The sequence below is a fragment of the Urocitellus parryii genome, chromosome 3 (assembly GCF_045843805.1).
Source record: "Urocitellus parryii isolate mUroPar1 chromosome 3, mUroPar1.hap1, whole genome shotgun sequence".
NCBI classification, from domain to species: Eukaryota; Metazoa; Chordata; class Mammalia; order Rodentia; family Sciuridae; genus Urocitellus; species Urocitellus parryii.
In genome coordinates this window covers 32,035,759-32,059,235 of record NC_135533.1, presented here as the reverse complement: position 1 = coordinate 32,059,235, position 23,477 = coordinate 32,035,759, and the positions used below count along the sequence as shown (strand labels likewise).

Below are 23,477 nucleotides of genomic sequence, written 5' to 3'. Positions count from 1 at the left end.
TCTTTTCTTTATAAAATTAAGCACTTTTCCCAGGAGAAATCAAGTTAATACTAAAATTACAATCATACATTTTACCACAATTATTTTTTTCAAACACATGTAATTTATTATGACAAAGAACTGAATTAATACATTATTTCAAAGTGGCTGATTTCATATAATTATATTTATTAGCACCCCAAATCTGCCCATACAAATATGCTTTTGTGCTCTGTGACTTAACTGCTCAGCATTGTGGCCATAACACTAACAGTCAGATAAAAAATCTGAAAAATCCAGTGGAAATCCCGACTTTTTGTTTCTGCATTATAAAATATCTAGATACTAATGACAGAACTAGGTATTGGGATATTCTGTTTTTATCTGGACATTTCACATCATGGAAGAATTTATGCCTATCTTTTCCTTCCAGGGAAGGAAAGCCAAAGGAAATAATTAGCATCCGCTAAAGAAACTAATATTGTTTCTCCATCAAAGAATAAGTCAGTACTTACAAAGACCTTCGAGAAAACTAGCAAGTTCCTGCCCTGCTCCCTTAATGAGAAAAACGAGTGCCTGGGTTGATCATAACTGGACGTGGCTGAGACCAGCTCTGCTCTCTTCTGGAGGCTGCCAAAGCTCAGCCAGGCTGGCAGGTTCATCTTGATCAGGGGATAACAGCCTCCAGAAATCACAATAACTGGCTGATTTCAAATGCAGTTCTTTTTTCATTCAGGGATTTCTGTTTGAATGAATCCCCAAATCTCAGTCTAACTTCCTATTTTGTGTTCTGCGTACCCTCTTCCCAAGGAAGATGGTTATTTATATTAAAGGCCCAGTCTTCTTATGAGAATAGACAGGGGTCTCCTGCTCTGTTGGAAAATATGAAGTAGTTCCACAAAGCAAACAATTACTGCTTAAGTGTAATCCACTTAAAATCCATAAATGTGTTGTATTTATGTCACTCAGACCCTTTCTAACTCCCAGTGCTTGCAGTTTATCAGACGTTACTACACTGAACTGCTATTAGAAGTGCAAGAGAAACGGTACATGGAATCACTTTCTTTTTCTTCTTATTCTTGCTGGCTGTGAAAACTGTTGGGGGCCCTTTTTAATAGTCCTTATATACAACACCTTGACCGTCATTCTAAAGTACATCACACAGGCTGTTTTTCTGTTGGGATTCCAAATAGACTTTTTTAAGTCTAATTATTCACTTCAGCTTTAAAATATATTAAAATGGATATTTAAAATCACAGTTTATTTTTTTCTTAGCAGTAAAATATGACCTCTCGTATTCACCTGCCTTCTTCCTTTCTGAAAAAGTGTCAAGGTATTTAAATATCTGAATGAATATCAAATGAATTGTATTTATTGAAATTTGTAATGCAATGACTGGTATTCTTTCAGCCTCTAAACAATCAGATCAAACAAGCTGTTTGTAATGCTACCAAAGTTAAGAATTTAAATTTAAAAATTCATACGTGTTTTATTTGGTAATTAGCCAATGGAATATCAAATAAAGCAAGGGTGATAGAGTTTATCCATCTCGAAAATCACCATTTTTAAGTTATCACTTTATTTTTCAAATCCTACTCTAAGCTGAAAATTATTTTGGAATTTTATCATTTGACTACCATAAAAATATAATCAGGGATTTGAAAGCTACATGTATTTATAACAACTGAAAACAAAATCTTCCCTGGAAGAGGTTAATGGAAAAAGAAATAATAGGAGGTGGAAGATAAACTGCTTCTTTCAAAACTGGAGCTGCAAACAGCATTCTAACTAATTCAGATAAGCAGCAAACATAGTTGTTAGGGGATATTTATGACAGCCGCATCTGTGTGACAGCACTGAAGCATTAACAATGGCAGCGGGCTTTCTATAAAACACATCTGCAAGAAAGACAGGTAGATAGGCTGACTATCAATCATCAGGACACGTGAATAATTCTATACTCACTGGCCCATGCGCTGTTAAGACCAGCTTCGTATATACAGAACATCTTGCTATTCAGTAAAAGGGCCATGGCAGTGAGTAATTTTTATTTTCACTTCTTTAAAATATGTGTGTTCACACATCATTGGGGAGAAAAAAAATCCAACAATGATTAAGAGCTCTTTATGTGTTCTAACATACCCAATGTTTTCAGGTTATACTTGGAGTTAATCTATGACTTGTTATCTTCCTCATATTTCATTAATTGAATGGGACCCCAAACTTGTGGCATCCCCATAGTTTAGGGATTTCTCAAAATTTAATCAAGGGCTAGGCTCAGTTTTAAAATTTTAGATTTTGGAAAATTTAACTAGTACATGCAACCACTGTTTATTTGTAGCTTTTCAAAGCACAAATAGAATAAAAACTACAGCCAAATAATAAGAAGGGGTCTCTTCTGTCTTTGGTTGGATTTGCATAACTTCAATTTTTGCTAATGGGAGTTAAGCACCTGTTCTGCAAAGAAAATAGACCCCTATCTGTGAAAATAAATGTGTACGGTATATTTTCCAGATACAATGCTGAAATCAAACAACCAAAAATATGTGCTGTATAAACACAGCATCACGTGGCCTACCTGAAAACATGGCTGTTTTATATTTTACTTCCTGATTCATGGGCCCTGAGATTTTACTAATGTCTTTGACATTTAGATCTAACAAAAAAGAAAAAAAAAAAAAGGTGAGTGGGCGGGAGATGGACAAACCCAATCCGGTCATTTCAGTGAGCTCCTATACAATACTCTGTTTACCCCCTCAGAAGCTCATAATAAATTGCATCAGTAAATCTGGATTCAAGCCACAGTTCTCTGCCATCATCTAAGAAGTCATAGAGGATAATTGTACATAATAGAGAAGAACATGATCATGGGGGCGCTGTGCTGGGACTCCCTGCAGCAGCTGCAGCCTCAGCTGGGACAGGAGGTGAGGCAGACGGTTGTTAGTGACTGGTGACACCAGGGTTCCTCTCTGCAGTGCCCTTCTCGTTGAGTGCCAGGTCTCACAGGAGGGCAAATCTACCTGCAGTTGAATGGAAATGTCTCCATTGGTAGTCACGGGAGTCTCTCCTATCAGGGAGCTCTTGATAATGCGTGGAGAGAGAAAGTCTATCCCACCCCACTTCAACTGATGAAGAAGGCATCACAGAGATCCTCCTTAAAATTATGATGTGATCAAAACAGCGTGGTGTGGGGAGGTCAATTAGAAAATTCCAGTTTGGCTCTGGCTCTATCTTTATGCACCTGATGATGTTTCTAATACAGAATCACTGCCTTTTCTCATGCCCATTTTAAAATAGTTTTAAGAAATATGTACCAAGAAAATCATGCAGCATGTACTGGTACCTCTAGAACCACATTTCTAAAGGTTCTCCTTTCTAATGATCTAGATCAGGACTAACATTTCTCATTTCTGATTGCCCTTGTGATCAGTGTATTAAGAGTAATACTCTTGTGGATAGGACTAGCTACATCATCTGGGGGGGGGGGCATGCAAAATGAAAACATGGAGCCCATTGTTGAACATTCTTAGTGATTGCAAGATAATGACAACAGAGCATCAAACCAAGTTCCATGCTCTTCTAAGTACCCAGCCCCATACAATTTCACAGGTCCCAGGCACCAGGCATGTGGAGCTGACTCCACTTGCGGAATCATACCTTGGCATGAGAGAGCTGCTTTCCTTTCTTCCCAGCCTACCACTGATCTCAGTCATGTCAACAATGAGAGAAGGAATGTGGGATGTCTTCCCCCAGGCAGACATTAATACGTTTAATATACTAAGATCCCGAGGAAAACAGATCAACAACGCAGACTCTAAAAACTACCACTTATTTTCTTACATCGATTGTACTATAAGGCTTATCTAAAAGTGTTTCATCTGGTTTCTGGAGGGTTCCACAAAGCAAGGCTTTCAATTCAAAGGCCATCAAGACCTTGGGGAGAAATTCAGTTTTAACGGGGACCAGGAAACTGACTTTGAATACTGATAAACTGACTTTGAATAACAATTTGGTCTTCAATATCATATTTTTTTTTCTCTTCCCCTGTATTTTTTCTTTTGAAATTGCTTCCTACTCAAACCCCTTCCCTCTCATCAGCCAAACACGACCCTTAAATTTGACCTGTAACTCTCAATGGGAAGGCATTCCATCTGGCTTCCCACAGCAGAGGTGATTCGGAAAGTTGGGAAGGCACTGTTTTGAGGGTGCCCTTTTCTTCAAAGTACAGTTGTGCTCCGTCCGTTCTAGGCTGGTGAACGATACAATGGTAATTACAGTAATGGCAGCATTTGCCCATGAAGGGATCTAGCATCTTTCAGAAGTGGGCTTTGGCTAAGCCTTTGCTGCAAGGGACGTCGTCTTTCCCTTTGGTACATGGCACCTCCAGTCGTGGGCTTCAGAGATTTAGAACAGTTCAGAGAGGTGAGAAGAGAAATAGAAATGCCTTTCTTCCCTTTGAAGTAAATAGAAGATACTTTACAAAAGTACTTAGCAAGAAAACTATAGTTAAGACAAAATGATTTTGTTAAAGTCTGAGTCTTTCTGAGCTATACATTGCTTTGTGTATGATCAAACAATACAGAAAGAATCGTTCAAGTGTATAAGCCTATCCTGATTTTTGGTCATTCAGAGAAGGGCGAGAGGATTGTAATATTACCTACGCTCAATAAAATCGTATATCCTTGTTTTTTTTCCCCCCTGGTAGTGAATTTGTAGGGATAAACAACCCTACAAATTGTTTGGCCTATTATGTGTCACACAGATTTTTCTATAGCCTGTCTAGACTCCAGACAATAGGCAAGACTGGCCTATAGTTGCAGACATTTCTATAGTCTGTAATATCACTTAGAAAAGCAAGGGCAATAATACAAAAATGAAAACCAGCCTGACCTGCTGGTACGATAGTAGAAATATGAGTATAACAGCACTTTACAATTTAGAAATGATGATAGCACCCTAGAAAGAAGTTTTAGCAGCCACATATCAGCCCAGGCAACTTTTGTAAAATCATATATCCTTCCATAATATGAGTTATATTCAAGAAATTTTGTCCATAAGCTATAAAGACATTTTACTGCAGAGAATTCTGCACATTAGGCTGTTTTCTTATTGCATAGAGGTGGGGTGTGTTTGCATGTATGTATATAAACAAAATGCCTTTTAAAAAATAAGCCAGATTGTTAAACTATTCTGCTTTTTAATCCTTCCGAGGTACAACAAACTGGGATAAAACAATTAATGCTGCAAATAATCTGAAGAGAGTTGAGGGATCTTATGTATATTCAGGGGAGATGGAGAAAAGAGTTTTTAGGTTTCACCTACTTTCTGCCATTTCATCCTCTGAGCATGTCTCCACATTTATTTTTCTCCCACAACTACACTTGTTATAAATGAAGGAAACAAAGAGAAAAATAAATAAATAAAAGAGACAACGGAAAGAAAGAAACTTTTTTTTTCTACATTTTCTGCTGTCCCTGTTTTTATATTTTAGGCAATAACTCAAAACTCAATATTTGTTTTATTGCAATTTAGTTTCACTTTGGTGAAGACCATGGAGAGGATGCATTAACTATAAAGAATACTCATTTTGATGAAAATATTGCTCTAACTCTATTGGCAACATTTCTGGCTCAAAGGGCTTTCTCTTCTCCAAAGACTTCAAAGTAAGTCAGTAGTCAACTGACCATTTACATCGTCACCAGTGTGGGCCGATATTAACAGAGTCTTTGTCACTGTGGCATGACTCAGCTTGTGGCTTCAGTAGTAATCAAGGGGGAGGATCTAATGAAATAGAGTAAAACTAAGAGATTCATCCCAGAAGAGAAAACTCCCATTTCTAAGGTTATTCAATTTCTGCCCCAGTTAAATTTCATAAAACCATCTAGATGGTTTCAACATGATCCACTGTGCCATATAGCAGCATACAGTATGTCATCAAAAGTTCCACTACAAACCAGGCGCTGTGGCACACATCTGTAATCCCAGCTGCTTGGGAGGCTGAGACAGGAGAATCGTGAGTTCAAAGCCAGCCTCAGCAACTACGAAGCACTAAGCAACTCAGTGTAGACCCTGTCTCTAAATAAAATATATTAAAAAAAGGGCTGGGGATGTGGCTCAGTTGTCAAGTGCCCCTGAGTTCAATCCCCAGTACCCCTCCACAAAAAAAAAAAAAAAAAAAAAGTTCCACTATAGAACAAACAGGCTAAGATTGTCACATTTATAGGTTACTACTTGATGAAACCATAAAGAACCTTTCTCAGTGTGATCAACTAAATGTGTGCACCAGGTATTCACAGAGTACCTTCCAGGCCTATGACATTATGCATACAAATGTGGTGTATTTTCCCTCTGGAATGAAAATGTTAGACTCAAATGATTCCAGAATAGCTTCGCACGACACTCTTGTTTTGCTTGAAAATTCAGTATTTTCTTTGTCTTTAGGGAACAATTTCTTTAATCTCTCAAGAAATGAAAGTATTTGTCAATACTTTCTCACAGAAATAAAAATAAACAGATAAGTATAATTGATTAATGATATAGCCTTAAACAAAGATGGTATTCAAAGTCAAGGAGTTTTTTTTTTTTTCTGAAATAAAAGGTGTAGTGTTTTGGGTTTAAAAAAATTTTTTTAAATGTTGATGGACCTTTATTTTATTCATTTTTTGATATGCAGTGCCGAGAATCAAATCCAGTTCCTCACATGCTAGGCAAGTACTCTATCATGGAGCCAGAACCCCAGCCCAAAGGTGTAGTTTTTTCTTTTAACATATGTCATGATATTCAGAATATTTTACATAACCATATGATAAGACTTGCCACAGAGGTACATATAGCTTATATAACTTTGAATGCCACAAAAATGGTACCATATCTGATACCTCAACCTTCTTAATTGATTATGCTTTAATTAAAGAAAAATAGAATGCATTTTAATTAAGCATACCAACTAAAACTTGACTTTTCAAAGAAAACATAAAAGTCAAATTTTGATGTTAACATGACCAATTTGGCAAACTTTTTGTTCTCATGAAATTGGTGAGGAGTTCCATGCTTCACAGGAAGCTGGGAATTCTACATCAGTCTAAAAGGAATACAGATCATTATAACTAAAGTGTCCTTTGCATGGAAATGGAGGCCAAATTAGGCCCCAAGGAGGCCTTGCCAAACTCCCACTGAAGTCAGTGGAAATTTGCAAACGCACTCGAGAGGTTTCTTGTAGCCCAGAAGGTCTTGTCAATCATTTCCCCAGATCTTTAAAGTAGACTCACAAGTTAAAAAAAAAAAAAAAATCCCCCCAAACAAAAACCAAACAACAAACATGTACCTCTCCCACGTCGTAGATCCAAATACGGCCTTCTGAGTCCCCAACGGCAACTTCTTTGCCACCTTGAGCCCAACGGACTCGGTTCAGGGCAGATGCCCCTTCAATGGCCACACTTGCTGTTGGAACCTGCCAAAGAGGTAATAACAGAAAAAAGAACCTCTGAATATTAATTTAAATACACGATTTTACAAAATGATACATTTAACTACATGAATCACTACTGGCTTCATGTGCAGGAAGAAACATACATCCCTTGTGCATGGGTGAAAAGAATTCATTGTTCTCAAATAATATGCTCCACTGAATTAAGGGACAAAGAGGAGAGATGCTTTAACAAAAGAGAAAAGGAGGGAGATCTTTTCCATAGTCGATGCATAGTCAGTGACACAAATATTTTTTGAATTACGGCAGGTGTGTATCCCATATACCAATTCAACAACTAAACGTGATACTTCGCCATTGGGCCATGAGCTGTGGTGAAAAGAGAGAGATTTCAGAATTTATCAAGAATAAGGATCCATAAGAGGCCAAAAGGTGGGGGTGTATGGTAGCGTAAAAGTCATGTTCATAAGGATCTTCAGAGAAGAAATAAACATATGTATTGATACTCCAAATCTCATCAGGGAGGGGATAATCAGAAAAAAAAAGAATGAAGGTAGAAAATTTCAAAGACTTAAAATTCTCTCCTCTCTTTCTTTTCTTTCCTTTCCTTCTCCCTGGAAGTACCAAAGTGTGGGAAATGATCCAAAACTTTGTTAATAACTCCAGGGTGATATCCTTTAAAAATATAGGCACCTACTTTGTAGAAAATGACTATGTCTCCTTTAATAAACTCTGGAAATCTGAAAACATTGCTAATAATAATAATAGTCATTATTAAAGAGAAGCCACGCTGCTGAAATGGAACTTTTTTTTTTCTTAACAAGAAACTTAGTGTTTGAAAGGAGGATTTTTAGTGAGTGTATTCCTCTTCTGCAGTCAGTTGTATGAACTCTTGTCTTCAAGGTTGGGAGTCCATAACTGACACAGAGATCAGATCTCCTGAGCCTTCTACAAAGAATGTGGAGTAGGAAAAGACAACACGCCACAAGAAAGAAAACTGTAAATGTTGAACACAAAGAAAAAAACTGTGAAAAGAATGCTACTGAGAGCATCTCCAGCCCCTCTTTGAGACCTGCATCTAATAACCACATTGCACTTTGATGGAAACGTGACATGTACTGTGACTTAGCACCTTCTGCATTCTGTTATTCAGGGAATTGAAACCATCTGTTTATATGAAATTATTGACCCAATACCTGTCTTTAAAATAGCAATAAAAACTCCATCATATGTAAGAATCTATGTTTAAACTTAATCTTGAAATCAATAAAAATTCTTTGACCCGCTTAAATCATTGCATGTCAATTGTGAGCAAAAATGTAAAACAAAAGTCCCTGGCTCATTTATTTTTTAAAAATACACAATTTCTACAATAAAGCTACCTGCTGTGCAGGCTAGAGTCTGAATTTTTAACCAAACCTTGCAAAGGCTGAAACAATGTGAATTTAGATGGACCATAATTCTGTCAATATACTTTATTATTGGTGTGCTGGCCAGAAAACAAATCCGTGATTTTGCTATAGAATTTCAGAGTTAATTTTTAACGCTATAATTTAGAAGGATCATGCAGGTTTCTTATCTAATTCTATTTAGTATCAGATTTTATTTGAATGATCTCAAAAAGAGAGCCAAAATGATAATATGAACATAGAAGAAAATTAATCACTTAAATGTCACTGACCTTTTGAGAAATTAAAAATAATTCCTAATACATGTTAAGACTTTTGTTAACTTTGAATATAAATAATATAGCAAACTGAAATGGCATTTTAAGCTTTTAAAATATTATTTTCATACATACTGTAAATAGCAAAAAATAGCTATCACAGCCTATGATATGTGCTAAAATAATTTAAATTGCATAAAGGAAGAGACAGAATATATCTGTGTGCATTTAATTGGTAATGACCTTCAAAATTTGATGAATCTATATTGAAAATAATCCATGTATTCACCCTGTCTTACTTCTATACTTTAGTTTTGCAAGTATTTTCATGTGTTTTTATGGCTCAATCGTTTTACTTGCAAAGATAAGACAGGACATAAATTACCAAGCAGCAGAAATTAGTAATTCTGAGGTAGGTAAATATGAACTGTTCTTGCACAGGAGCAGTCTCCAATAACTTGGTCTCAAAGCATAATAATTTGAACAATAACCAATAGACTACTGCACTGGGAATTCAGGTTCAATTATTCTCCCACAAATTTATGTCCTAATTTGATATACATTTGAAAAATCTTGTTCAACAGGATAGAAGGCAAAAATGATTTCAGGGTTTTAAAAAAGCGTTAAGTTCATTACTGGATTTGAGTCAGACTCAATATATCTTTACATTATTGTGAAAGCAGAATTACTTTTACCACAAAACTAAATGATTTGTATGACCAGTAATGATTTTTTTAAATGTTTAATCATAAAACTCTTATGTGCTGTCTCTTGAAACCTACAGAAAGAAAAGGGAAAAAATAATACTTGGTAATGTTCACATATTAATTTCCTTTTTCCTAAAAGACAGATTAAACAAAATAAAAAAGTTATATATATAGGAATTATGAAGGGGTCTGTATCCTGCATTTGGGCACCACCTAAACCTTACCTCAACTAAGCCTGATTTCTGATATAGCGGACTCCTAAGTCAATCTGGAAAGTGTTTGTTTTTTGGTTGCTTTAACTGAGTTTCTTCTACCAAATAGAAGCAATATGATTTTAATCAACAGTGATGAAAGACTGGGAAACCATTACAATGTAAGGTAATAACATCTTTCTATTAAGAGTAATAATGTTATAAACATTTCAACATCCACAATGATGGGCATTTCACATGCTTATGCCTTTTGATTATTTTCAAAGATGTTTCATTACATAATTCTTCCTTGTCACATAGTTCTTTGAGGTAAACGGAAAAATATTTAAACAGAAAGATTTTTAAAAATAAATTTGGCAGAAATTCTGTATGTATGTATATATATATATATAAAACATATATATAACATATATATATATATAACATATATATATATATATATATATATATATATATATATATATATATATATATATATATTACTCAATAACAATACCTAAAGGATATTTCCCTGCCCTCTTCCAGAAAAAAAAATGAGGAAGTGTGCTCCTCCTTCATATCCTCCAGCTGTAGCCCTTCCTAATTAAAAAGGCTGAGCTGCTTCCTGCTCAAAACACTTCAAAAGACCTTTCTCTTGTTCTCTACTTGACATATAGTTTGCAGCCCTTGCTGCTCATATCTGCCCATTTGTATTTATGGAGAGCTCCCCAGAATCAGAAGTCAGGAAATGATGCAGAGACCATTTTAGTTTATAAAGTTGAAGGATATTTAATATTATTATAAAAGAAACAACTCCCTCACCCAAATATCTAAGTAGCTGAATTAGCACCTCAATAATGTTGAGAGTTGGAAAAAAGGAACAATGCATATGGCATAAATTTTAATACGAAACTATACAGCGTGCTTTTAAAGCAATACATTTGCACTACCAATTGCTTTTAAAAAAAATAGGCATTTTTCACTTGTGAACTACTCTCAATGTGACATGTTAAAATTCCACTTAAAAAAAATTCGGAGTTCCTGTTCAAATATGCTAATCTGTTCAAAGTTGAACACCATTGTCAGATGCTGACTCTGAGTTCAACATCTTCGACAAGGCACATTTACCTTAGTGAAAATCAAATGGATGATAGATTTAAACAACAACAACAAAAAATAGTTAACAGTCTTTTTGTGTGTGGGGGGAGGGGTTCAAAATAGAAATTGTACAAATAGCAAAAGCTGAACAAAATAGCCCCCTTGAAGAGCCCAATCTGAAAATCAGCGTCCACAAAACCTAATTTTTCCAAGTGTTTGCCAATAAAGTTATTTTAACATGGGTCTGAAAAATGCCTGTGTATCCTTGACCATCCGGAAAGGCGTAAACACGTATAGTTTTGCTCTTTGCCAAAAAGGGTGGTTAATTGTCCAGGATCTGCCAGAGTTTAGAGACGAAGTGAAATCAAGTGACTTTTGGCCAAGGCATCTGCCAATTCCCTTCAGGGTAGTCAAGAATAAGGGGGCCAGCAACCCTCCTGCAATTGGAGGGTCTGTCCAAAAAAGGCCGATTTAGAAGAAGAGGCAGAGACTGCGAGTGGCCTCCTGCGCACCCCTCCCAGCCCTGGGCCCGGGCGCCTGCGCCGCCGCTCACCTCGGTGTCATTGTTGAGGTTCCAGAGGTCCAAGCGCCCCATCCCGTCCACGCAGGCAAAGAGCGCGGGATGCACGGGGGACCACATGACATCGTACACATAGTCTGCATTGTCTTCAAAGGAGTAGAGCGGCTTGTTGTGCTGTAAAGCAGAGAGACCGTGAAGACTTTGTGGCGCTGCTGCTGCCTCGGGCTGTCTAGGGAGCCTAATTAAAAACTTTGCACATTCACAAAGTGTCATAAAACTTCCCGAGATGAAAGTCCTCGACAAGGTGAACCGGAGCTTTAATGTGACTAGAACTGTCCAGTGGCATAAATAAATACCGGGGGGCGGAGGGGGGGGCACGCTGAAGGGGCCGGGGGCTGGGACCGGCGGAGGGAGGCGGTTTCAGACACAGTTGTAAGAGACATTCCAGACAGGTGGACGGGGATGCCATTAGCTCGGAATTCTCGCCGGGCCACGCTTGGCGAGTCTTTCGGAGCCTGAACCCGGTGGTGGTCTGGTCGGCCCGGCTCAGACCCGCCGGGCAGCTCCGAAGCCTCGGCGCTCGCGGAGCCCGAGCCCCGTGCATCGAAGGCAACGCCTGCCACCTCGTGGTCGCGGCCTGCAGCTGCACCAGCTCCTGCGGCTTCCAGTCCCACTCCAGGCCAAATTCGTATTTTAACGGTTCTTTGGTGGCGGGGGATGGGGAGAAATATTTTAAAAGGGGCTATATCTCTTCTAGGAGGTGAAAATTTCGCGGTCCCAAGACCTTAGCCTCTCTGGTTGGGAGTAGTTCGCCCAAATCAAGTGGACTGGTGAGGCTTCTTGTAGTACCCCTAAACTTGTCTAGAGAAAATGAGCCATATTTTCTAGATCTGTCTTTCCAAGAACCCTAAAATTGGTGTTCTGAGGAGAAATGCGTTAACATACTCCCACTGCATACAAATGCCTCCACTCCAGAGGGATACAATAAATTAAAATGGCACTCTTGATTTCCAGTGAATATTGTCACATCAAAATAGCACAGAAGTCAGAGGCAAGTTTGAAAGTACACCAGAAATAAAACGTAATTGGACTTTATGAATTATTCATTCCATCTGGCTTGTCTTATTCTAATTTCTGCATAATGGCTTTACTAATCCCTGATCAATTAATGTAAAATGAAATTTAAATGATAATGAAAGCCCCAGAGATAAAAGAAATTAAATATTCTTATATCCTCTGACAGAAATCTAAACAATGGGAGTTTTTTTTTTCCCCCCCCCCACTGTCGTCTTCATCCAGTCAGCTGTCTGTACTCTCTTCATGGGTTCTACTGGATGCCTATACAGGCCAGAGTAACAGGATCAGGAGAAGATAACATACAATGTAACAGGATCAGGAGAAAATAACATACAATGTAACAATCAAATCCTTTCTGCATTAGACGTTCAAAGAATGTTACCTGTAGGAAATCAGAGCAAAGTCCCAAAGTGTCCCGTTTGTGAATATAAAGTACACCAGAATTTGTGTACTGAAATTCTGAGAAAAATCAGTGCAAAGATAATAAAAGTTCTTTAACCTAAATATAATGCAAAAACTTACTAAGATAGCAGTTACACATGATTTCGTTTTCCATGATTTATATTGCTTTGACATTGAAAAACCACCACTTTGAAGCAAATAAAATTTCAACATATTGAAGCAACATAGATGTTAGATGAGGTATTGTGTGTGTGTGTGTGTGTGTGTGTGTGTGTGTGTGTGAGAGAGAGAGAGAGAGAGAGAGAGAGAGAGAGAGAGAGAGAGAGAGAGGAGGAGAAGAGTAGGATAGGGAGGGATGTTTTAATTCTAAAAGTGTCTTTTGGGGGGTGTAATTTGAAAAAGAATGCGTGACACTGAAATGTCAAAAAGAATTAACTGGACCCAGGCCTTATAGTTTTGTATTTTATAAATCTTTTATGCAAAATGTTTTATATACCATCTTTGCAATGGGATTCGAAGCCGAAATCATTTGCTTATTGGCTACTGACATAGTTTCTTTCTGCCTCTCACTCTTTGGACGAGGTGATTCTAACTCCTTTTCCCAGAAAATCTGAATATTCAATGATTGCTGAAAATAGTGTGATTGTATCATTTCTCCTTATTTATATATTTTTACAAAGCAGTGTGGAGAATCTGCTTCTTCAGTGATCGTTTGTGATTATTGAATTCTAACTCATAGTAGGAGATTATTGCCACTGCAAATTCTTGATTTTATGGCTAGTCAGCCACTGTTTGTATTTTTCTTAAAGTCAAAGGATGGCAAAGATTTATACACATTTAAAAGAGAATACTCTCTCATTAACCCAGCCAATAGTACATCTGAGGATAGCCAGAAGTTTAGTTTTGGATACACAAATGGACATAAGATAAACATATAACATCTGTCACCTTAATTTTGATCAAATAAAAGATCGTCATCTTTAAACGGTCATTTTCTAAGGAGCTGATATTATCTTGTGGGTTAATTACCTTATTAAATTATCTGTTAATCGCTAGTATTCTTTTGTTTTTCTTTTGGTAGTTTCTTTTCTGAGACATTTAGTCAAAATTATGCTGCATCCTGGAGACTTCATTTTTTATTCTTTTTTTAATTTTTTTTTTTGTGGTGCTGGGCAGATTTCACTTTTTAAACATCTGGAAATAACTGCCATTGTTCATGTTGCCAAAACCCAGTTTTCTCATGATAATAGTATTGATTAAAATGTTGTTATTATTCTGCTTTTCTCCAACTTCCTTATCACCCTTCACCCCCAAGATGAACCTTCTATTATAAAAGTCACTATGAAAATAATTCTAAACTAAAGTATGTTCCTATTTGGGAGCAGGGAGAAGGGCCTATATTTTCCAAGGCTCTGTTTAGCCTTGATAAATTCACAGACTGGGAATGTCTTAATCAAGATTGATTGAACTCATTATCAGTGTACCAAGTCGATTCACATTGACAAACCACTACTTTTCAAGTCCAGCATATGCATAAACTACAGGCGTAGGCAAAAATTATTTTACAATAGTACTATTTTGAACAGTAATTGTACTTTTTGCACAATTATGAGATTTTATCATCCTGTTTTATTTGTGCTCAAAGGATATTCAGATTGAAAATCTATCTCAAATACTTCATGTAACAAATTTATGGTAAACACATATATCATGAGATTCTAATATTTCCATAACAGAACTACAAAGTGTCAGGTCCTAAAGATTGGGTTTGTGAATTTGCAAAACATAAATTTCTCATTCATACTTATTACCATTTTTTAGTACGTGAGTATTATTTTAGAATATTCCAAATTTTGAAAAGGTGGAAAGTATGGGCACAAATCTGACCAATGATTTCAAGGAGAAATCCTATAATATCAGAAGCGTCATGATTTTAAATATTTACTCTACAAAACACTGAAGACCATTTAGTTAACTAAATATTGTTCCACAGCATGTTACTGTAGAAAGCGTTTTTCAAAACAATCAAATTTCACCACACAAAACCCCCTTCACCTGGGAGTTTCCTTTGCTAAGTGAAGTGTCAAAGAAAAAAGGAAAACCTCACCCCTCGCCATGGGTTGCACGTGTGGCACTTGCCAATGAAATAAAGTCACGACACCCTGTGTTTCATTCAAGTCTCCAGGGCTGTGCCAATAATGCTACAGTATCTAGACACAGCCCAGCTTGATTTTAATTCCCTGACTTTCAAACAAAGAGGAGAAGCAGGCTACCAGTCACCTCCCGAACAGGGGCAGGGAAGGGTGTGCGCTGTGTGCCCAACTCTGTGCACACATTGTCTAATTTAATCCGCATAAAATCCCTGTAAGGTAGATGGTATTTACAGAAAAGAAAATTATAGTTCAGGAAAGTTAGTAACTTTCCCAAGGTCACGGAGGTTTTTAAGCGGTGGAGTCAGATTTGGTTCTCAGGTTTTCTCTTGGCTAAGCACGTCTTTTACTCACTGGAACCAAAAGCTCCTTCTACAGGGTCTTCAGTCCTCGCAGAAAAACCAGGAGATCTGTTACCTCTACTCCCCGTTCAACTCAACCAATATTTACTAAGTACACACTATGTAACTCGGAGAAGCAGTTGAAAAAACACTGCAGTCAGAATGTTTATTTCCTGTTATTAATGATCCCGAGGATGTTACCCACACGTTTGCAGGAGTCTGTAGCACCTTGTGAGAGAAACAGAGATCTTTTTCACCTAAAAGCTAGAAATGGGGTGGGAGTGGCCCTTCAGCCTGCAGAGATCAACAGCAGGCAGAGCCTTGGAGAGTAGAAAAAAATGAGCTAGAAGGCAAAGACCTGTCCCCAGTTCACTGAATAGCTGAGTGACTTTGGATGAGGGGCTATGATTTACATTCTCTGGAAGATGAGGTTAACAAAGTCTGTATCAGACAGAAAGGTAATGGGAAACTCTGGAAAAACTAGAGCCCTTGGGAAATTTCACTTAACATCCTTGGATCCTGGCTTTCATATCTGTAAGATGGAAAGCCAGAACTACTAACCCTGTTAGCCTTATGATTCTGTGACTGTTTTATTATGTGCTTTATCACTCGCAGCAAGAATGGAATCAAGTATGTGAAAGTTTTTTTCCCCCCTAAATGCCCTTCACAGGCACAGATTATAATGAAATCTATCTTTTCCTTGATGCTTTTTAGAATTCATATTATGATTCCACAAAACATTGTAGTAACTTCAGGGATTTTTAACTTTGTGTTTCATTCAAATAATATAGAAATGCATCAGCATATGGCACATTATAAATAATTTGGAATTATGAACACAATGACAGACCTCCTCCTCTTTGATGGATTGGAGAAGGAATAAGGAATGCTAAATTTACTTTCGGCAGGTAGTGAAATCTGTTTTAAAAATGAAACTTTACACAATCCATTAATGTTTGACAATAAAGACTTGATCTTGAGAACTGAGCTTTGATTTTATAAGTATACTTGTGAAAATGAATAGACCTGCATATTTTCCCAATCAGTTAACTCTAAAATGATTTCTGAAGAGGCGACTCTATTTCTGACGTCGGAAATGTGCCAAAGTCACAGTTAGAGAACGTAATGTTATTTTCCTCTTCTCAGGCACCTCCAGGCATCACTTTGGGACTTAGTGTTTGGGAGGCTGGTGAACAGGAAGATTTATGTTAAAACACTTCTTAACACCCTCAAACGGTGTGGTTCTTGAGATTGTATTTGTTTCTAAATAATTGGCTTTCAAAGCAGACTTAGTGGAAATATTTATCCAAACCATGAACGTTCCTTTGAGGGGAAGGATAGGGTGGTAGAGGGTACTATGTGGCGGTGACAGAGAAGAAAATTAATAAGTTCTAAATTTGATTTCTGAACTATAAGGAAAACCAATCGAATCTTACCTTGAAAACTACATCCTGTTGGGAAAAAAAATGACCAAAACAATAAACAATGAGTAATATGAAAATGGCCTTCAAATATTGTCATGTGGGTTCCTGTGAAGTAATTAAAATAAACAGCTGGCCAGTTCTTCCAGGAAACATTAAAATGTGAGACCACAATATCATTAAAAAAAAAAAACCACCAAAGGACCCCAAAACTTCAAGCTCACAACAAAAATGGATACTTCTACCATGAAAAGAAAGTGGTTAAACAAATAAGTCAATCCAAACTCACAAACCCAACCAAAAAACCAACTCTCTTGGCCCAAGAGAGAGAGGTGTTGCAAATTTGGTACTATCAATGGAAAACTTTATTGCAACTTAAGTTGAGATGCTAATGCACCAACTAGCCTATATTTATCTTAAATTAAGTGGGTTATTACTCAAATCATACATATGATTCTCACATGACTTCTATCACAGTCACAAGTTCAAAATTAGACATCCACTCCTTGGTGAGTCTATTTTCCAAAGAATGGGAAGAGTGGGTCAATTTGTTGTTCATGTATATCAACGGAAAATCTGTGAGGACTTAATATTTTGATAAATTAGTTAATTTAAAACCATTTGAAAGAAAGTTATGGAAATCTAGGAATTTGGCATTTCTCTTTCTTTAAATGTGGAAGTTATTCTTACTGAACAAGATCTGAAGCCACATGAAAGGTATCCTTTGTTATACTGCCTTCCTCTACAGCTTATTTGCATGGAAGAATCCTACTAATCCAGGAGGCGCCACCAATAAAGAGGCTAATTATCCATATAAAGGAATGTATACATATTCACAGGTTTTGACTAGTATTTGAGTGTTTAAAGCCACGGGAAAAATCTACAAGCTTTGCTTAATTCATAAAAGGAATATTTCTCACTCTGGCATGCATTTTTATGAATATTAGCTCCACCTAAAGGTTTTCCTTTAAAACTGGAATTTTAAGAGCCAGTGGCGATGTGCTTTCCAAATGCCTTTTGCATTCATCTCAACCACTGGGGCTTTCTGGTTCCATTCAGCCTTCTTGCTTGTTTGAGTTGAGGCAGGCCATAGAGTTGGTCCTTATGTTTCCCAAACCTAGGTCAGCTGTGTTGGGTGTGTCCTGCAATTGAGAGGGCTGTTCTCTTGACTGATGATCTCCTTCTGGATTGCTGTTCTCTCTTGGAAAGATCACAGGCAGTAGAAGGAGGCAAGCAGGTTCAAAAGGACCCCTCTAAGGCTGCACCTGCCCCAAATCTGTTCCTACCATAACTGTAAAGTTTCATATCCAACATCATATATATATATATAATGCATCCCATATGTCCATAATGGTCAGGGACTATTGGGAGGCTGGAAGGAAGAGATGGATGTTGATATTAAGGAAAAGGGAATGTGGAGAGGTGATAATGGACTGGACCTAGAAGCAGCCAGTCATGTGATTGTATTCATGCTTTGAAGCCTTGAGTAGTTAGAAAGACTAGCCAGTCAAGTGGTATTTCTAGGACCAAGCTTATTACTTATTTAATATCAAATTATGCAACTGCACTTTACTAGGGGGTAGGCAAATAGCAAAACATTTCCACTTGAATATTTTAAAATATTTAAACTGACAATTCTTGGGTTTTTCTCTCTCTCCTCCTCCTCCTCCACCTTCTCCTCCTCCTTCTGATGGGCTGTCCTCAACCTTGAGATCCTCCTGCCTCAGTCTCCTAACTAGAATTATAAGTGCATGCCACTGTGCTCAGATAATCTTTTAATTACTAAACTGAAATCTTCACTCTAGCATATATTTACAAACTATCTCACAGACAGAAATAAAATGTTAAAACTGGTGGCTGGGGCTGGGGCTCACTGGTAGAGCACTTGACTAGCATGTGTGAGGCACTGGGTTCAAGTCTCAGCACCACATATAAATAAATAAAAGAAAGGTCTTTCAACAACTAAAAAAAATTAAAAATATTAAAACTGTACATATCAGTAATTCTTAAAGAAATTTTAAAAATATCAAATTATGAATCTGGATCCATAGATTCTACTTTTATCCCCCTTCATACTTATTTCTAAAATACCAATTTCTAAAATTAATATTTGTTAGTGCCCAGAGCTAATCTTACATTAATAATGTCATTATCAAATAAATATAATATTTAGAAAAAAATGTGTGTGTGTTTGCGCACGCACACATGAAGTCAAGGCAAGTTTTTGGTAGCTTGGCATTCTTGTGTCTACTGGCATTAAAAGCCACATATCTTTATAATATGTGTATTATTAGTATAGCTGATACAGTATTTATTTTAATGGTGGTGAGAACCAGCATGGAGAATCCCAAATAGCAAGAGTTGGAATATTTTGTTCAAATGGGGAATATGTCTGATATACTTTCTGCTTTGCAACAGATTTGCTTACCTTGTTCTGTTTCACCTAAGCCAAATTGAATTTAATTTCTCTTCAAGAAGTAAACATGAATTAAATAAGAGGTGAGGTGACTTAGGGCATTGGAAGTGACCATTGGGAAGTAGTAATCTAGAATCATTTCGTGACCTAGACAATTTGCAAAATTAAATGGTCACAGAAGGCTGGTCAAGATGGACCCACACTGGTTTGATCCACAGCTACTTTGGGGTAAAGATCAATTTTAATTTATCTTCCAACATAAGGCATAAAATACAGGTTACAGCAGGGAAGCAGGAGGGTGGGGGTATCTTTAAATCTCATAATTATATAGTGAGCCTTTTGTTCTCATTCCTTCTCATATTTCTCTCTCTCTCCTCTCTCTCTCTCTCTCTCTCTCTCTCTCTCTCTCTCTCTCTCTCTCTCGTCTGTCTCTCTCTTTCTCCACTATTGCTTAAAATGAGAAGCTTGGGGAAGGCAACTCTGCAGTATATCATTAAAATACAAAGGCAAACATTTTCATGCTGGTTCGAAGAGCAAGAGAAAGGATTCACCAAGCCCTCACTTCTTGCACAATGGGAGAGCCCAATCAGCTGGGTGAATTCTAAGTCTCCAAAGTGCTTGTACATACATGAATTATTCACACACCTGCATAAATATTCAACAGCTATAGGCATGTGTTGGTGGGTGAATATTTAGAAGGGGCTGTGGGTGGAGGTGGAGGTAAAAAGACAGGAAGTATGAACATAGGCCAAGTCTGGAGATGACTCTATGATTACGTTCTTGTGGTTTCTTTCAAAGTTAGTGTATTCTCCCTGAGTGAGCTTAAAAAGGAATAACAATAATAATAATAAAAAGAAAAAAGGTGGGTAGGCAGGAAGAATTTGATGGCTAGGACAGGTAGATTTATTGAAAGCCAATTTTAATATTTGCCATCTTATGTTAGGAAGGTAGGGGAATGGAGTAAATATAGGGATAAGGGGTACAAACGTAGGTCAGATATCTACCGCTTGAATATTGTGTGTGTCAGACAGGCAGCCATTAGGGTTTGGGGATTGTGAGGAAAGTGCTCTCTACTATCCAGTAAGTGTTGCTGGTGGTAACTATTTGATTTTGTTAATCTTCTTCTCTGTCTTAAGTATTATCCTTAGACACTATAATAGCTAAAACTTTAACTTTTGATTTTTATTGTGTTTTTCTGCTGATATATTGAATATTTGATGAAATGCTAGCAGAAATAGGTATGCTAAGAACCCTTCATTAGAATCATGTCAGTTTAGGTAATGGTTCCACCTTAGTTTAAGATAACCTATTTCCTTTAACAGAGCACATATTTCAGGTAGGATAGCCAAGAGCATTAATCCATCAACAGTGATTTACTAAAGATCTAACACTTGCTTTCTATTTTGGGCAATTGATAGGAATATAAGATCTGACTCTGTTCTCAAACACTAACACTTCAGGTAGGAAAATGAGAATTTTGAAATAATAAGAGAAGAAAATTGCTTATTTGGGAATCTTTTTTTTTTTCACTTTGTTCAAACAGGATTTATTGTACCTTCCAAGTTACATATACTGCAAAATTGAGAACATACAACAGAGAGTGTTAAAGAAAAGGTAGACCAATACCTACTTCCAGGATCCTGAGATAAGCTGATTATTACAATCTGGTACTGAAGCAGCTCTAAATTTCCTCATAAACTAAGACAAAAAGGAAAACACATCACATCACAAGGAGGTGCACAAATTTCACCACCTGAAGGAAGGAAGAATATAAATTCCTCCTCAAAGCCACATTCCTGGGAAAAACTCAGGGAGGAATTTACCTTGTCTATGAACCCCTGGAAATTAGACTGGCTCTATCTTGTTTATATCAAAGAAAAAGAACAAGTGTGTGGCCAGGTGCTAAATTCTGTGGTACAGCTGTTAGGTGCCAGAGGAATTCAAAGAGTGGAGGAGGTGGTGGTGTGTTGGTGGTTACCATGGTCTGATGTGGTCAAAGAAGGTATTACCTAGGACAGGTGAGGAGACCTGCCTTGAACAATGTAGAGCCTTCGACAGATGGAAATAAAGACAATGAAGGAGGGGAAAGCAAAACATGCAAACACTTGCTAGGTATGTCAGGGTGATGTTTCCAAAGGGATATCAGGATGAGAGATGGGGACAGCCTCAGGAGGGATAAAGTTAAAACTTTTTGATGCAATAAGCTACTAATTTATTAAATACTCATAGGTAAATGTGCTGTGTTTAATTTTTATGAGGATGTTTTCAGATCTTCTAGTGTGGACAAGTGAATGACGAATAGCATTAACTGGGTAGAAAATAGAAGAAGAAATAGAGTAGGGAGTAAGATCTGATTTGTATTTTTGTATTAGAGTCTCTGGAAGTGACACTCAGGTTAAGTTGACAGTAGAAATTCAAGTCTGGAACTGTACGACAGATCAGGCTTGAAGTTTATGCTAAAGAAGCATTCACAGGAGGTGTCGAAGGAGAGGAGAGCGTCAGAAAGAAGAAAAGGAGGGCTGGTAGTAGAAATTTTGAAACTTTTGAGAAATGGGCCAAATAGGACATGCATGTGGTACTTGAAGCCAAACCATCTCCTCCCCAATCACCGATCTCTAAGAGGATCCTGAATCTAGAGCCTTCCTTTGTTTTTCCTTAAGCCACCCTCTCTCCATTTAGATGTAACAACCTTGATGTTTTGGACCATTTCTTATATGCATTCATATCTCAAGTGCTTAACAAACAGCCTGGCCAATAAAAGGCAGACAGATGTATTGAACATTGCTGATGAATCAGGAAGCCTCTGATTCATTTCCAGTTCCATTTCTGCCTGATACCTCTACTTCCTCTGATGCATTTTTGATCCAGTTTTCTCCTCAGGTCACTGCAAGCTACTTTGGTACATTCATTGTACTTCCCCATCTACATCTGTGAGGTGCTGCACCGCCCACTGGCACCTTGATACCACCTTCTAATGAAGATCATGGTTGCTGCCTGATGATGGCAAACATTTCAGTGTATTTGTACACTTTGAGGAGGGAACCAGGATCAGAGAGCTGTTTTTTTGCTTTTATTGGTGCATTATAATTGAACACAAATAGCTGGGTTCATTGACATAATCATACATGCATGGGATTTAATTTACTTCATTCCAGTCCCCAGTAGCTCTCCTTTCCCTTCCTTGATCCTTTTCCCTATTTATTTCTCTTCTTCTATTCTACTGTTCTACCTTCTACCAGTTTATATATTTTTAATTGGTGATATACATATATAAATAAAGGTGGAATTCACTGTGGCATATTTATAGATACACATAGTATAACTTTGTCAAATTCATTTTGCATTTTAGAGAACTGTTATTGATCAGAAAAGTTATATTAAAAAAATAGTAGTAAAAAGCTGCAAGTGAATTGGACAGTAGGAAATCAGGGCAGAAATTTTCTTTGTACTACAAGAACAAAACAATAGTAAATAAATGCTATTAAATTTTATCTCATGAAAAACTGAACTTAACCTTTAACGTAAATAATTAGTATCTTCCTGAAGAGTCTTTGTAACACAAACATTTCAAATGTGTGTTTGTGTGTGTATGTGTGTGTGTGTGTGGGGGGGTTAACATAGCTATCCAAGGAAGAACAATGATGCCAGGAAACAGGAGAATGGTGCATCAACTATAAAGAAGCCTGCACCCAAATTAGCACCTCACACCAACTGGACACCCTGCACCAATTAATACAGGGTGACCATTATGACATGTTTTGTTTTTTGTTGGGGTGGGTACTAGGGATTGGACTCAGGAGCACTTGACCACTGAGCCACATCCCCAGTTCTATATTTTATTTAGAGACAGAGTCTCACTGAGTTGCTTAGTGCCTCACTTTTGCTGAGGCTGGCTTTGAACTCTCTATCCTCCTGCTCCAGCCTCCTGAGCCACTGGAATTATAGGTGTGCACCATTGCGCCCGGCTAGACTTAGCTCTTCTTGTGGGCAGAATTGTGTCCCTATCAAAATTCATACATTGAAGTCCTAATGTCTAGCACCTTAAATGCAACTAGTGTGTATGGAGATGAGACCTTTAGAGAT

General features: G+C 37.4%; 1 protein-coding gene across 1 annotated transcript in view; it reads right to left on the bottom strand.

Annotated features, from left to right (window-relative positions):
* The window catches only part of Dync1i1 (dynein cytoplasmic 1 intermediate chain 1), a 293,851-nt gene that overhangs the window by 10,625 nt on the left and 259,749 nt on the right, over positions 1-23,477 (bottom strand). Inside the window, exons 15-16 of the mRNA XM_026391510.2 lie at positions 11,621-11,761; positions 7,304-7,429 (exon numbers count right to left, since the gene is read on the bottom strand). Of these exons, the coding sequence (XP_026247295.1) occupies positions 7,304-7,429; positions 11,621-11,761 (267 nt within the window). The remainder of the gene's footprint in view (positions 1-7,303; positions 7,430-11,620; positions 11,762-23,477) is intronic.